Here is a 13,731-nt window from a genome sequence, read left to right on the forward strand (position 1 = left end):
CATACAATATCCTTGGCATTATTAATTAGGATTGTGTAAGAAGCAGGAGGTTATGTTGAACTTGTATATGATGTTAGTTTGGCCACAGCTGGTGTATCACGTTTGCTTCTGGGTATTGCACTTAAGGTATGAAGGTATTGAAATAGTGCCGAAGGTTCATGAGAATGATTCAATGGTTAGTGAACTTCAGTTTAGGCAGTTTAATTGGAGAAGCTAGGACTGCTCTTTTTGGAAGAGAAGCGGCTGAGGGCAGATGTAATAGAGGTATTCAAAATCATGAGGGATCTGGACAGAGTAGATCAGGAGAAATTGTACCCAATCATTAAGAGGTTAGAGATTGGGAGCACTCCAGTTTAAAATGATTAATGAAAGAGGCAAAAACCTTTGCCATGCAGCAAATGGTTAAGGCCTGGGATGTACTGACTGTGTTTGTGTGGTGGAAGCAAGCTCAATTGAACTATTCAGAGGGGAATTAGACCATTACTTGAAGACAAAAAATGCACATGTGAAAAGGTTTATGTAGGGAGCGAGACAGGTTGTACTTCTGGAGGGCTGGTGGGAACCATAATGTGCTGAAGGGAACCTCATGTGCTATAAGTTGAAGTGTCCACCTGGCACTTCTGTTCAGACTTGACGTTGCTTGTTAATGATTCTTCAACAAGATACCACACAGGTTCCAGATTTCCTCTATGCTATGTCTGAATGGTTTTCTAATTATAACAAGTTTCAATGGTGAATCTTAGCATGCATGTGCAGTGAACACCTAACATTTGTTTGGTACTGAAGCAACTTCAGCCCAATCTCTCTCTTTTTAAAAAAAACATTTTTGATTTGACTATGATGAAGACAATGAAAGAGCTGGCATTATTTAAAAAAAAACACAACATTTATATAATACAATGTTACTTTGTAGTGTTAAATGATTTGCACTTTGCCCACTTCAGCGGAATATTCATCCATTTGTTCATTTTCATAATAGTTTACTAGGGGTGTTGGCATTACCGTGCTGCTTTTTCTGGCTTTCTTCAAGCCTCCTTCAGTCTGCATCTTTTATCTATCCTACCCATTTTTCTTCCTCTTTTGTTTCTATCTTCAATTTTTGCCAGGGCATGACTGTTGTGCCTTTGTTTCCAGTGTCCATAGTTGACTATCTTTCTCTCTCTAATTGTGGTTTGATTTCAGAATTTTACTCTCGAGCTAACCCAGTAACTTGCCATTCAACTGCTTCTTAGCATCCTACAATACCCACATTTCAAAAGTTGTTATACTCTTCTCATTCTCCTTTTTGCAGAGTCCAACTTTCTCATCTGTAGACTGCAACACTTAATGCTGGTGACTGTATTAGACTTTTTTTTATGCGTTATGGAAATGCTTTTGCACTTTCAGACACTACAACACTGATGCATGGGCTTTTTAGTTGCATTATGTATCCATCTTCATAATGTTTTTGAGTTGCTGTGGTCAGAGCTGAAGATTTGTTCGTTATGGACTCACCGATGGTGCAATATACTTTCCACGTCCTTTTTGCCAAGGATCTTGCATACTTAAAGCAAGTCACCCATTGCTGCACTAAACTCCAGTGGAAACAAAGTCTGTTCAAAGTTTCCTCAAGACATTCCAGGTATTAATCTAGTAATCCTTCTCTGAACTGCTACAGCACAAGTGCATCCTTAAGTAACGTGATCAGAAATGTACAGCAGATGTGGTCTCATTGATGCTATATGTAACTGAAGGAAAGCATCTTGTATTCATTTCTTCTTGTAATAAAGGGTAGTAATCTTTATTTGCTTTGTTGGCTTAACAAATTTTGGTGACTCCTGCAGTCTAATATCTAGATCCCTCTGCACCTCAGAATTCTGTAATTATTCTCCATTAAAGTAAAATTATTTTTTGTTATATGTTCCCACATTATAACCAATCTATTTTCTCACTCATTGTATTTCTGTATGTAACCACCTTATGTCCTTTCCACAGTATATTTACCTATCTCTCTTTGCATCTGCAAATTTATCTACTTTGTCTTTTCTTCCTCGATCCAAGGCATTGGTATGAATTGTAAGAAGCAGAGGCTCCACTATAGATCCTTATGGCTTTACTCGCCATATCCTGTCAGTCAGAAAAACCATTTTATGTGAGTCTGTTTTCTGCCTCCCAGCTAATCTGTTATTCATGCTGGTACATTACCCTAACCTTTATTTCTGCTTTGCACCTTTTATGTGGCAGCATTTTCAAATGCCTTCAGAAAATGTGCGTATGGTCAGGAATAAGTTTGTGAAGTGCAAATTAGTTGTCACAATCCCAACATTAGCCTGATGAAGGGCTTATGCCCGAAATGTCAGTTCTCCTGCACCTGGAATGCTGCCTGACCTGCTGTGCTTTTCCAGCACCCCACACTCTGATCTCTACCATCTTCACTTTTTTTCTGCAGTTGATATCAGACAATCTTGGGTTGCGCTTCACTTGCTGTCTGTCTAATTCTGTCTACCACATGTGTGCTGACTTTCAGTCTTAAAGCTGGGCCAAAATATTTTTGGTCCAACTTAATATGCTTATTTCATAGTTTTGTATTTTCTAACATAAGCCTTTACTATTACAAATGGACAACCTAGTTTCAAATGTATTAACGGCATCTTGTGAAATACATTTGACTTAGTTTATATCTATCCTATACAGTTTAATTAAATAAATGTTATGTTATGACTATATTCAGCAATTATAACTTCACATACTAAAAGTGAATTTGAGATCTGGTTCTGAACTTGGAAAGTAGGTAACTGTTCCTGAGTGCATTAATACTTCACAAAAAAATTGCAGAGATGGAAACAAAAATGTTTTGCACAGCTGGTTGTAGAACGTTTAAGACAAGTTTCACACTTGGGTAAAGTATTACATTTGCCTCTTGATCTATGTGACAGCCGTAGAATTTTGATTTTTACTGAAAAGTTGTTCAGTTTCATTGAAAGTTAACATTTTTGGTCAAACTTTCTCACCACCCATTACCTCCCTTTATGATTCCCATTTTAAAATTGAAAACAATGGCTTTTCAGTAACCATCTTTTGAAAGTACTCTACAGCATATGAAAGATTCTTTTGATATATGAAATGTTTTTATTTTTAATCCAAGAAAAAAATTAACAAATTTTAGCAGCCATTTCAGCACCACTTAAAAACTGTATACATTCAAGTTGTTCTTTCCTCTTTAGAGGAATACTTGATAAATTCAGAGAAATCTTATCATTCTGTATTTTTTGTTTGCAGGTATGAGAATACATGGGCAGCTCTGCATAAACGAACCGAAGAGTGCGCTAAAGTTGGAGAGGTATGATATCCGCGTATATTTAAAAACTCTAATCTCTGTGAACCCTTCAAGAATTAGTGCTCAAATAAAATTCCTAAACTTTGAATGTCTTATAGAGTCGTAGAGATGTACAGCACGGGAACAGACCCTTCGGTCCAACCCCCACCCATGCCGACCAGATATGTTAACCCAATCTAGTCCCACCTGCCAACACCCAGCCCATATCCCTCCACACCCTCCTATTCGTATACCCATCCAAATGCCTTTTAAATGTTGCAATTGTACCAGCCTCCACCACTTCCTCTGGCATCTCATTCCACACACGTACCACCCTCTGTGTGGAAAAAGTTGCCCCTTAGGTCTCTCTTATATCTTTCCCCTCTCACCCTAAACCTATGCCCTCTAGTTCTGGACTCCCTGACTCCAAGGAAAAGACTTTGTCTATTTATCCTATCCATGCCTCTTATGATTTTGTAAGCCTCTATAAGGACATACCTCAGCCTTTGATGCTCCGGGGAAAACAGCCTCCATCGGTTCAACCTCTCCCTATAGCTCACATCCTCCAACCCTGGCAACATCTCCTTAGGAAGGAGACCTTCCTATTTTGATTTCTAATTTTTTTGATTAGTTTGTGTAACTGAAGTTATCTTTAGTTAGAAGCTATAATATGCAATACAATGTTTCACTTTACTTCATTATTAGCTGAGGAACCTTAAATATTCCTATTCTTTTCAAATTATGTTGTAAGCAAGATGCCAACAACTTCAGTAATTGAGTGCTATTGGCGTTGTGTCGTATTTAATTAATTCCGCATGCTTTCATTTCCAGTCTTCTTTACCACTTGGTACTTCTGTCTAACAATCAGCTGCATTTGTGATCTCACTAATCTTTTTCTGTCAGCTCATAGGTCTTAGGTTTTGACTTTAGTGATCATAGTAGTGCAGGTGTCTTCTGTTGGAGAAAGTGAGAACTGCAGATGCTTGAGATCTGAGTTGAATGTGGTGCTGGAAAAACACAGCAGGTTAGGCTTGTGAGCTGGGGTGGGGGGTCTGGAGGGGGGATAAATGGGAGTGGGATGGGGCTGGGGGGGGGGGGGGGGGAGGGGGGAGGGGAGGGGGGAAGATAGCTTAAGTGCAATAGGTAGATGAATGCCATCTTCTTTCCCACCTATCCTCCCCACCCTGCACTTCAACCTATCACCTTCACTGACCTATCACACTCCCAGCTACCTTCTCTTTCTCTCCCCACCCCCCCCCAATTTATCTCGCAGCTCCTTGGCTCACAAGCCTCACTCCTAATGAAGGGCTTATGCCCGAAACATCAGTTCCCCTGCTCCTCAGATGCTGCCTGACCTGTGCCTTTCCAGCACCACACTCTTGACTCTGTCTGCGGTTATTTAAGGTAATGGGTATTGAGGAATAGGGCTGTGCTGAAGCATTTCCTAATCTGATGTATAACGAAGTATTGAGGGAATGTTTGGACTCTTAGAGACTTGGGTAGACAAGCAGGAGGCTGGAAAAACACAGTGAGCCAGACAGCATCAGGGGGTGGGGAAGTTAACTTTTCGGGTATAACTCTTCTTTAGGATTGGGGCTGGGTGTAAAGGGAGCTTCAGAGAAAGGGGTGGGTGGGCAGTGTGGTGAGGTGGAGATAGGTGAACACAGGTAGAGGGTACAACCTGGTTGGTTGAAGGGAGGAATTGGTGGCTGGAAGGAAGAGTTGGTCATAGGAATGGAAGGGAGGGGAAGGAGCTGGGAAGGGAGTTGGGCGATGGGAAGGGATGTTGTATGAAATTTGAGAACTCATGTTGTGTTCTCCGGACTGTAGGTTGTCTATGCGGAAGATGAGGTGTTGTTCTTCCAATTTGCGGTTTGATTCATTGTGGCAGGCGGCCAAGGATAGTGATGTTGCAAAGAATGTAGGAAGGGGAATTAAAATGACTGGAAGGTCTGCAGGCCTGGCTGAGATGGTCGGCAAAACATGCCCTGCGTTTACGTTTGGTCTTCCCAATGCAGAGAAGATTTGGAGCACCAGATACCGTAAACTAGGCGAGGCAGGTGAACTGCTGTCTCAGCTGGATGGATTTGGGGCCCTGGATGGAGGCGAAGGGGATGGGGATGGGGGTAGTGTGCCAGCATATTTTACATCATTTCCAGTTGTAGGGGAAGGTACCTAGGGGTTTGAGGGGGCTGGTGGGGAGAGTGATGCGAACCAAGGATTGGCAAAAGGAACGGCCCTTGCAGGAGGGGGGAGATGTTACTGGTGGTCAGATCTAGTTGGAGTTGGCAGAAGTGTTTAAGAATGATGCATTGGATGTAAAGACTGGTGAGGTGGTCAGTGAGAACAAGGGGGACCCTGTCTTTATTGTGTTTTGGGGGGCAGTTAGAGCAATGGAGTGAGGAATGGAGATGGTGTGGTAGAAGGCTGTCTGGATGACAACAGGAGACTTGGGTAGCACTAGGCAATTGGGAGTTAGAGGTGGTCATATCTTCTCTTCATGCTACCATTAGTATAGTGCAACCAAATGTAGTTATAAAGATTTAAGAAATTTGAAGGATTCTAATGGACTTTTGCATGTAACTTTTGTTTTAAGCAGCTATCTCAATATTTGTGATATACAGTGAGAAAAGTTGTTGTGAATCGTTTTTTTTTATGTAAAGTGTTTATTATTAACTATTTCAAGCAGTCTTTTTAAAATAAAATACTGTCTTTTTTTTGTTTACTGCCCCTCTGCTTTTATTTCATGAATTGTCTTGTACAAATACCTCCAATAGATGGCCTGACCACCTGCTGGTATACCTATTAATTTTTGTACATGCACTTTATGGTACTGGTAACTGGAATATGGTACAACCAGAATGGAAACAGTTATTTTGTAGATAAATACTTAATAATGGCCATCATGCTTTTTCCTTTTGTTGTTTGTTAGTTCATATTGAGATCTGGCTCGTTTGTCCATTTTTTTGACTCCTACCAAGCATGAATTTCATTCCCTCAAAAATATCTCGTGTATTAGTTGATCCCCTAATTTCAGCTTTAAAAATAGTCTTCAAAATTTGACCTATACAGGAGTATAAACATCATAGAAAGTGGTTATAACTTATGAGAAGGTTGGTATAATTATTTTGTTCAATCTTCTTTAGTTGCTGTATGTTACAATGTTGTATGATAAATATTGAGATATATGAAACTAATGAACATCTGTGATGAGATTTAGACTCTGTTATAATTGTTGCATTTCAATATGCAATTATACCACAATAAGCGCTGTGATTTTTAAAATAGCAGCTGCTCCATCTAGTGGCTGTATGCACTTTGGTTTATGCTCTTGTATTATCACCTCTATATTCATGAAGTCATAGAGTCCAACCCATCCATGCAGACCAGATATCCCAACTCAATCTAGTCCCACCTGCCAGCACCTGGCCCATATCCCTCCAAACTCTTCCTATTCATAAACCCATCCAAATGCCTCTTCAATGTTGCAATTGTACCAGCCTCCACCGCATCCTCTGGCAGCTCATTCCATACACGTACCATCCTCTGCGTGAAAAAGTTGCCCCTTAGATCTATTTTATATCTTTCTCCTCTCATCTTAAACCTATGCCCTCTAGTTCTGGACTCACTGACCCCAGGGAAAAGACTTTGGCTATTTATCCAATCCATGCCCCTCATAATTTTGTAAACCTCTATAAGGTCACCCCTTAGTCTCTGACGCTCCAGGGAAAACAGCCTGTCCCTATAGCTCAAATCCTCCAACCATGGCAACATCCTTTGTAAATCTTTTCTGAACCCTTTCAAGTTTCGCAACATCTTTCCGATAGGAAGGAGACCAGAATTGCAAACAATATTCCAACAGTGGCCTAACCAATGTCCCGTACAGCCGCAACATGACCTCCCAATTCCTGTACTCAAATACTCTGACCAATAAAGGAAAGCATACCAAACGCTGCCTTCACCATCCTATCTACCTGTGACTCCACTTTCAAGGAGTTATGAACCTGAACTCCAAGGTCTCTTTGTTTAGCAACACTCTCTAAGACCTTACTGTGTTCATTTAATGTTAAATTCACAGGCAGTGAATTGTTTTTATATTTCACTACCATTCTATATCCAGTTAAATGTCTTGCATGAGTGATTGACCAATTTGATTTAGGCTTTAAAAAATAATGAAGCTTGCAGATGATACCAAAATTGGAGGTGTAGTGGACAGTGAAGAGGGTTACCACCGATTTACAATAGACAATAGGTGCAGGAGTAGGCCATTCTGCCCTTCGAGCCTGCACCACCATTCAATATGATCATGGCTGGTCATCCTTAATCAGTATCCTGTTCCTGCCTTACCCCCTTAACCCTTGATTCCACTATCCTTGAGAGCTCTATCCAACTCTTTCTTAAATGAATCCAGAGACTGGGCCTCCACTGCCCTCTGGGGCAGAGCATTCCACACAGCCACCACTCTCTGGGTGAAGAAGTTTCTCCTCATCTGTCCTATATGGTCTACCCGTATTTTTAAGCTGTGTCCTCTGGTTCGGGACTGACCCATCAGCGGAAACCTGTTTCCTGCCTCTAGAGTGTCCAATCCTTTAATAACCTTTATATGTCTCAATCACATCCCCTCTCAGTTTTCTAAACTCAAGGATATACCAGCCCAGTCGCTCCAATCTTTCAGCGTAAGGTAGTCCTGCCATTCCAGGAATTGATCTCATGAACCTACGCTGCACTCCCTCAATAGCCAGAATGTCTTTCCTCAAATTTGGAGACCAGAACTGCACACAGTACTCCAGGTGTGGTCTCACCAGGGCCTTGTACAGCTGCAGAAGAACCTCTTTGCTTCTATACTCAATCCCTCTTGTTATGAAGGCCAGCATGCTATTGGCTTTCTTCACTACCTGCTGTACCTGTATGCTTACCTTCATTGACTGGTGTACAAGAACACCCAGATCTCTTTGTACTGCCCCTTTACCTGAATTGATTCCATTTAGGTAGTAATCTGCCTTCCTGTCCTTGCCACCAAAGTGGATAACCATACATTTATCCACATTAAACTGCATCTGCCATGCATCTGTCCACTCATCTAACCTGTCCAGGTCACCCTGTAATCTCCTAACATCCTCCTCACATTTCACCCTGCCACCCAGCTTAGTATCGTCAACAAATTTGCTAATTTTATTACTAATACCATCTTCTATATCATTAATATATATTGTAAAAAGCTGCGGTCCCAGCACTGGTCCCTGTAGCACCCCACAGGTAATTGCCTGCCATTCCGAAATGGAGCCGTTTATCACTACTTTTTGTTTCCTATCAGCCAACCAACGTTTAATCCTAGTTAGTACTTTGCCCCCAATACCATGCGCCCTAATTTTGCTCACTAACCACCTACGTGGGACTTTATCAAAGGCTTTCTGAAAGTTCAGGTACACTACATCCACTGGATCTCCCTCGTTCATCTTCAGAGCTACATCCTCAAAAAATTCCAGAAGATTAGTCAAGCATGATTTCCCCTTCATAAATCCATGCTGACTCTGACCTATCCTGTTACTACTATCCAGATGTGTCATAGTTTCATCCTTTATTATAGACTCGAGCATCTTTCCCACCACTGAGGTCAGACTAACTAGTCTATAATTTCCTGTTTTCTCTCTCCCATCTTTCCTTAAAAAGTGGTACAACATTAGCCACCCTCCAATCCGCAGGAGCTGATCCCGACTCTATCGAACTCTGGAAAATAATCACCAACGCATCCACGATTTCTCGAGCCACCTCCTTCAGTACCCTGGGATGTAGACCATCAGGCCCCGGGGACTTATCAACCTTCAGACCTAACAGTCTCTCCAACACCAATTCCTGGCAAATATAAATTCGCTTAAGTTCAGGTCCTTCAGCCACTGTTACCTCTGGGAGATTGCTTGTGTCTTCCCCAATTCAATTCTTCTGAAATTTCTTTGTTCCCTGTAATATATTCCCCTGTTTCTGTCTTCAAGGGCCCAATTTTAGTCTTAACCATTTTTTTTGCCTTTCACATACCTAAAAAAGCTTTTCCTATCCTCCTTTATATTTTTGGCCAGTTTACCTTCGTACCTCATTTTTTTTCTGTGTATTTCCTTCTTAGTAATCCTCTGTTCTTTAAAACTTCCCAGTCCTCTGTTTTCCCACTTACCTTTGCTATGTTATACATTTTCTCTTTTAACTTTACATGTTTCTTAACTTCCCTCGTTAGCCACGGCCGCCCATGCCGCCTCCTAGGATCTTTCTTCCTTTTTGGAATGAACTGATCCTGCATCTTCTGCATAATACACAGAAGTATCCGCCATTGTTCCTCCACAGTCATCCCTGCTAACGTATTGCACCATTGAACTTTGGCCAGCTCCTCCCTCATAGCTCCATAGTTCCCTTTATTCAATAGAAGTATTGTCACTTCCGATTGTACCCTCTCCCTCTCAAATTGCAGATTGGAGCTTATTGTATTATGGTCACTACTTCCCAATGGCTCCTTCACTTCAAGGTCCCTGATCAATTCTAGTTCGTTGCACGATACCAGATCCAGAATTGCCTTCTTCCTGGTCAGTTCCAGCACCAGCTGCTCTAAGAATCCATCTCTGAGGCACTCCACAAAGTCTCTTTCTTGAGGTCCAATACCATCCTGATTCTCCCAGTCTACCTGCATGTTAAAATCCCCCATAACAACTGTAGTAACATCTTTGCGACAGACCAATTTCAGCTCCTGATTCAATTTGCATCCGACATCCAGACTACTGTTTGGGGGGGGGTCTGTAGATGACTCCCAAGAGGATCTTTTTACCCTTAGAATTTCTCAGCTCTATCCACACTGACTCTACATACCCTGATTCTAGGTCTCCCTGCGCAAGGGACTGAATATCATCCCTTACCAACAAGGCCACCCCACCCCCTCTGCCTGCCAGTCTGTCCTTACGATAGCACGTATAGCCTTGAATATTCATTTCCCAGGCCCTGTCCACTTGAAGCCACGTCTCAGTTATCCCCACAATATCGTATCTGCTAATTTCCAAAAGAGCCTCAAGATCATCCATCTTATTTCTAATGCTTCGTACATTTATGTATAGTATTTTTAATTTGTTACTGCTCTCACCCTTCCCATCAACTCCTATTTCACTTAACCTTACAGCATGATCCCTTTTTTGAGTTTTCTGCCTCATTGATACAGTTGTCTTTCTTGACTTCCCTTGTTCTAACTTTCCCTTCAATTTCCTTCTTAAACATCCAGTTTGTTCCCCCTCCCCCCGTTACTTAGTTTAAACGTAGCTGTGCTGCAGTAGCAAACCTGCCGGCCAATGGGCAGAGAAGTGGCCGATGGAGTTTAATCCAGATAAATGCGAGGTGCGGCATCTTGGGAAAGCAAACTTTAGCAGGACGTACACACTTAATGATAAGGTCCTAGGGAGTGTTGCTGAACAAAGAGACCTTGGCATGCAGGTTCATAGCTCCTTGAAAGTGGAGTCACAGGTAGATAGGATAGTGAAGAAGGCATTTGGTATGCTTTTGTTTATTGGTCAAGTATTGAGTACAGGAGTTGGAAGGTCATGTTGTGGCTGTACAGGACATTGGTTAGACAACTGTTGGAATATTGCGTGCAATTCTGGTCTCCTTCCTATGGGAAAGATATTGCGAAACTTGAAAGGGTTCAGAAAAGATTTATAAGGATGCTGCTAGGGTTGGAGAATTTGAGCAATAGGAAGAGGCTGAATGGGCTGGTGCTGTTTTCCCTGGAGCGTCGGAGGCTGAGGGGTGACCTTGTAAAGGTTTATAAAATCATGAGTGGCATGCATAAGGTGAATAGACAGGGTCTTTTCCCTGGGTTGGGGGAGTCCAGAACTAGAGGGCATAGGTTTATGCTGGCAGGGGAAAGAAATAAAAGGGCCTAAGGGGCAACTTTTCACACAGAGTGCATGTATGGAATGAGCTATCGGAGGAAGGGGTGGAGGGCTGGTACAATTACAGCATTTAAAAGGCATCTGGATGAATACATGAATAACAAGGGTTTAGAGGGAGAAGAGCCAAGTGCTGGCAAATGGGGCTAGATTAATTTAGGATACCTGGTCGGCATGGATGAGTTGGTCCGGAGGGTCTGTTTCCATGCTGTGTATCTCTGACTGAGGTCAGGCTAATTGGCCTATAATTTCCTGTCTTTTGCCTTACTCCATTCATAAACGGGGCGGGGGTGGGAGGTTACATTAACAATTTTCCAGTTGTTTGGAACCCTCCCTGATTCCAGTGATACCAGAACGATCACTACTAATGACTGTACAATCTCTTCAGGTTTCTCCTTCAGAACTCTAGGGTGTCACTTGTCTAGTCCAAGTGATCTGTTCACTTTCAGATCTTTCAGTTTTTTCTGGCAACTTCTCCTTGGTGATTGCCACCAGACTAATTTCTGCCCTCAAATGCTTGAATGTTTGTGATAGTACTCGTGTCTTCCACCATGAAGACTGATACAAAGTACTCATTCATTTCCATAGCCATTTCCTTGTTCTCCACTACCAGTTCTCCAGCATCATTCTCCAATGGCCCAGTGTTCGCTTTTGCCTTTTATCAGTCTAAAGAAACTCATGAAATCATCACTAATATTACTGGCTAGATTATACTCATTTAATCATCTTCCTTCATATTTCTTTTTTTCTTGTACTTTGTCTTTGAAGGCTTCCCAATCCGCTGGGTTTCCTATTGCCCTTTGTGATATTACGTGTTTTCTCTTTTGCTTTTGTGCTGTCCCTGACATTCCTAGTCAGCCATGGTTGCCTGATCTCCCTTTTTGGCTTCTTTTTCCTCAGCTGAATTTTTGCTGCCCCTCCCAAATTACTCCCAGAAACTCTTGCCTTTGCTATTCCACTGTCTTTCCTGCTCCTATCCTGGTCAGTTTTGGTTAGATCCTCCCTCACGCTTCTGTATTTTCCTTTATTCAACTATAATACAGTTACATCTGATTTCAACCTTTCCCTCTCAAATTGCACAGTAAATTTTATCATACTACGGTCACTGCCTCCTCCACCTTAAGCTCCCTTATCAAGTCTGCCTCATTGCACAACACTAAATCCAGAATTGTCTATTCCCTAGTGGCCTCCTCCACAAGCTGCTCCAAAAAGCCATATCGTTGACATTCCACAAATTCCTTTCCTTGCTATCCACTACCAACCTGATCTTCCCAGTCTGCCTGCATATTGATATTCTATGCTCATCATAACCTTGCCTTTCTTATGAGCCTTTTCTATTTTATACCTCAAATCCTGACTACTGTTTGGAGGCCTGTGGATAACTCCCATGATGGTTTTTATATCTTTCTGGTTCCTGAACTCTATCCTCTCAGATTCTACATCATCTGAACCAATTTTGTTTATTGCTATTTATTTAATTGCATTGCTTACTAAAAAAGTAACCCCAACTCCTCTGCCGACCTGCCTGTCTTGATAGGACATATATCCTTGGATATTTAGTTCCTAGTTCCTAGTCCTGATCCCCTTGCAGCCACGCCTCCATGATGCTCACCACATCACACCTGCTAATTTCGATCTGCGCCACCAGCTCTTTAGTTTATTTCTTATACTGCATGAATTCAGATACAACACCTTCAGTCCTGTAGTGGCTGTCCGTCTTCTCATTGTTATTCATTTATCCAGTGTGTTTGAAGTTTGATTCCTAACCTTTTCCAAATGCACTGTCCTATTTTGTGTGCTGGAGACTTATATAACTTCTCCTGAGTTCTTTTTTTCAATGCAGAATCCAATCCCACCACAAAAAATTCATGGTTTAAAGTCCTATTAACGACCCTGTTTACCCTTTTCATTAGAACACTGGCCCCAGCTCGGTTCAGGTGGAAACTGCCCTAATAGTACAGATCTCTCCTGTTCAATCCCTGATGAAGGGCTTCTGCCTGAAACGTCGATTCTCCTACTCCTCAGATGCTGCCTGACTTGCTGTGCTTTTCCAGCAGCAAATCTTTGACTCTCCTGTTCAAGTACTAATGCCAGTGCCCCATGAAAAGGGGGTCCTTTTTCCTATACCAGTCTTTTAGCCACATGTTTACTTCTCTTATTCTCGTGTCCCAATGCCAATTTGCACGTGGTTCGGGCAGTAATCCAGAGGTTATGACCCTTGAGGACATGTCCTTTAATTTGATTCCTAGAACCAAAGCCTGCTTGATTGCCACCATATCTATAAACATTTATCAATATGTATTGGTAATTATGTGTACCATTTACAATATACACTGCAAAAATTCACCAAGGTTTCTAAGACAGCACCTTCCAAATCTATGACCTTCTATCATCTAGAAGGACAAGGGCAGCCGATATATGGGAACGACACCACTTACAAGTTCCCTTCCAAGCCACTCACCACCAGACTTGGAAACCTATCGGAGTTCCTTCTTGTGTCACTGAGTCAAAAATCTCCAT

General features: G+C 41.9%; 1 protein-coding gene across 4 annotated transcripts in view; it reads left to right on the top strand.

Annotated features, from left to right (window-relative positions):
- Positions 1–13,731, top strand: part of dtnbp1a (dystrobrevin binding protein 1a) — a 193,436-nt gene that overhangs the window by 16,672 nt on the left and 163,033 nt on the right. For 3 of the 4 annotated variants that reach the window (XM_072560825.1, XM_072560827.1, XM_072560826.1), the window contains exon 4: positions 3,259–3,319. In XM_072560825.1, the coding sequence (XP_072416926.1) occupies positions 3,259–3,319 (61 nt within the window). Of the gene's footprint in view, positions 1–2,046; positions 2,132–3,258; positions 3,320–13,731 lie in introns of those variants that run through there. The other variant, XM_072560828.1, reaches the window with a different exon arrangement.

Source organism: Chiloscyllium punctatum, chromosome 41, assembly GCF_047496795.1.
Source record: "Chiloscyllium punctatum isolate Juve2018m chromosome 41, sChiPun1.3, whole genome shotgun sequence".
In the NCBI taxonomy this organism is placed as follows: Eukaryota; Metazoa; Chordata; class Chondrichthyes; order Orectolobiformes; family Hemiscylliidae; genus Chiloscyllium; species Chiloscyllium punctatum.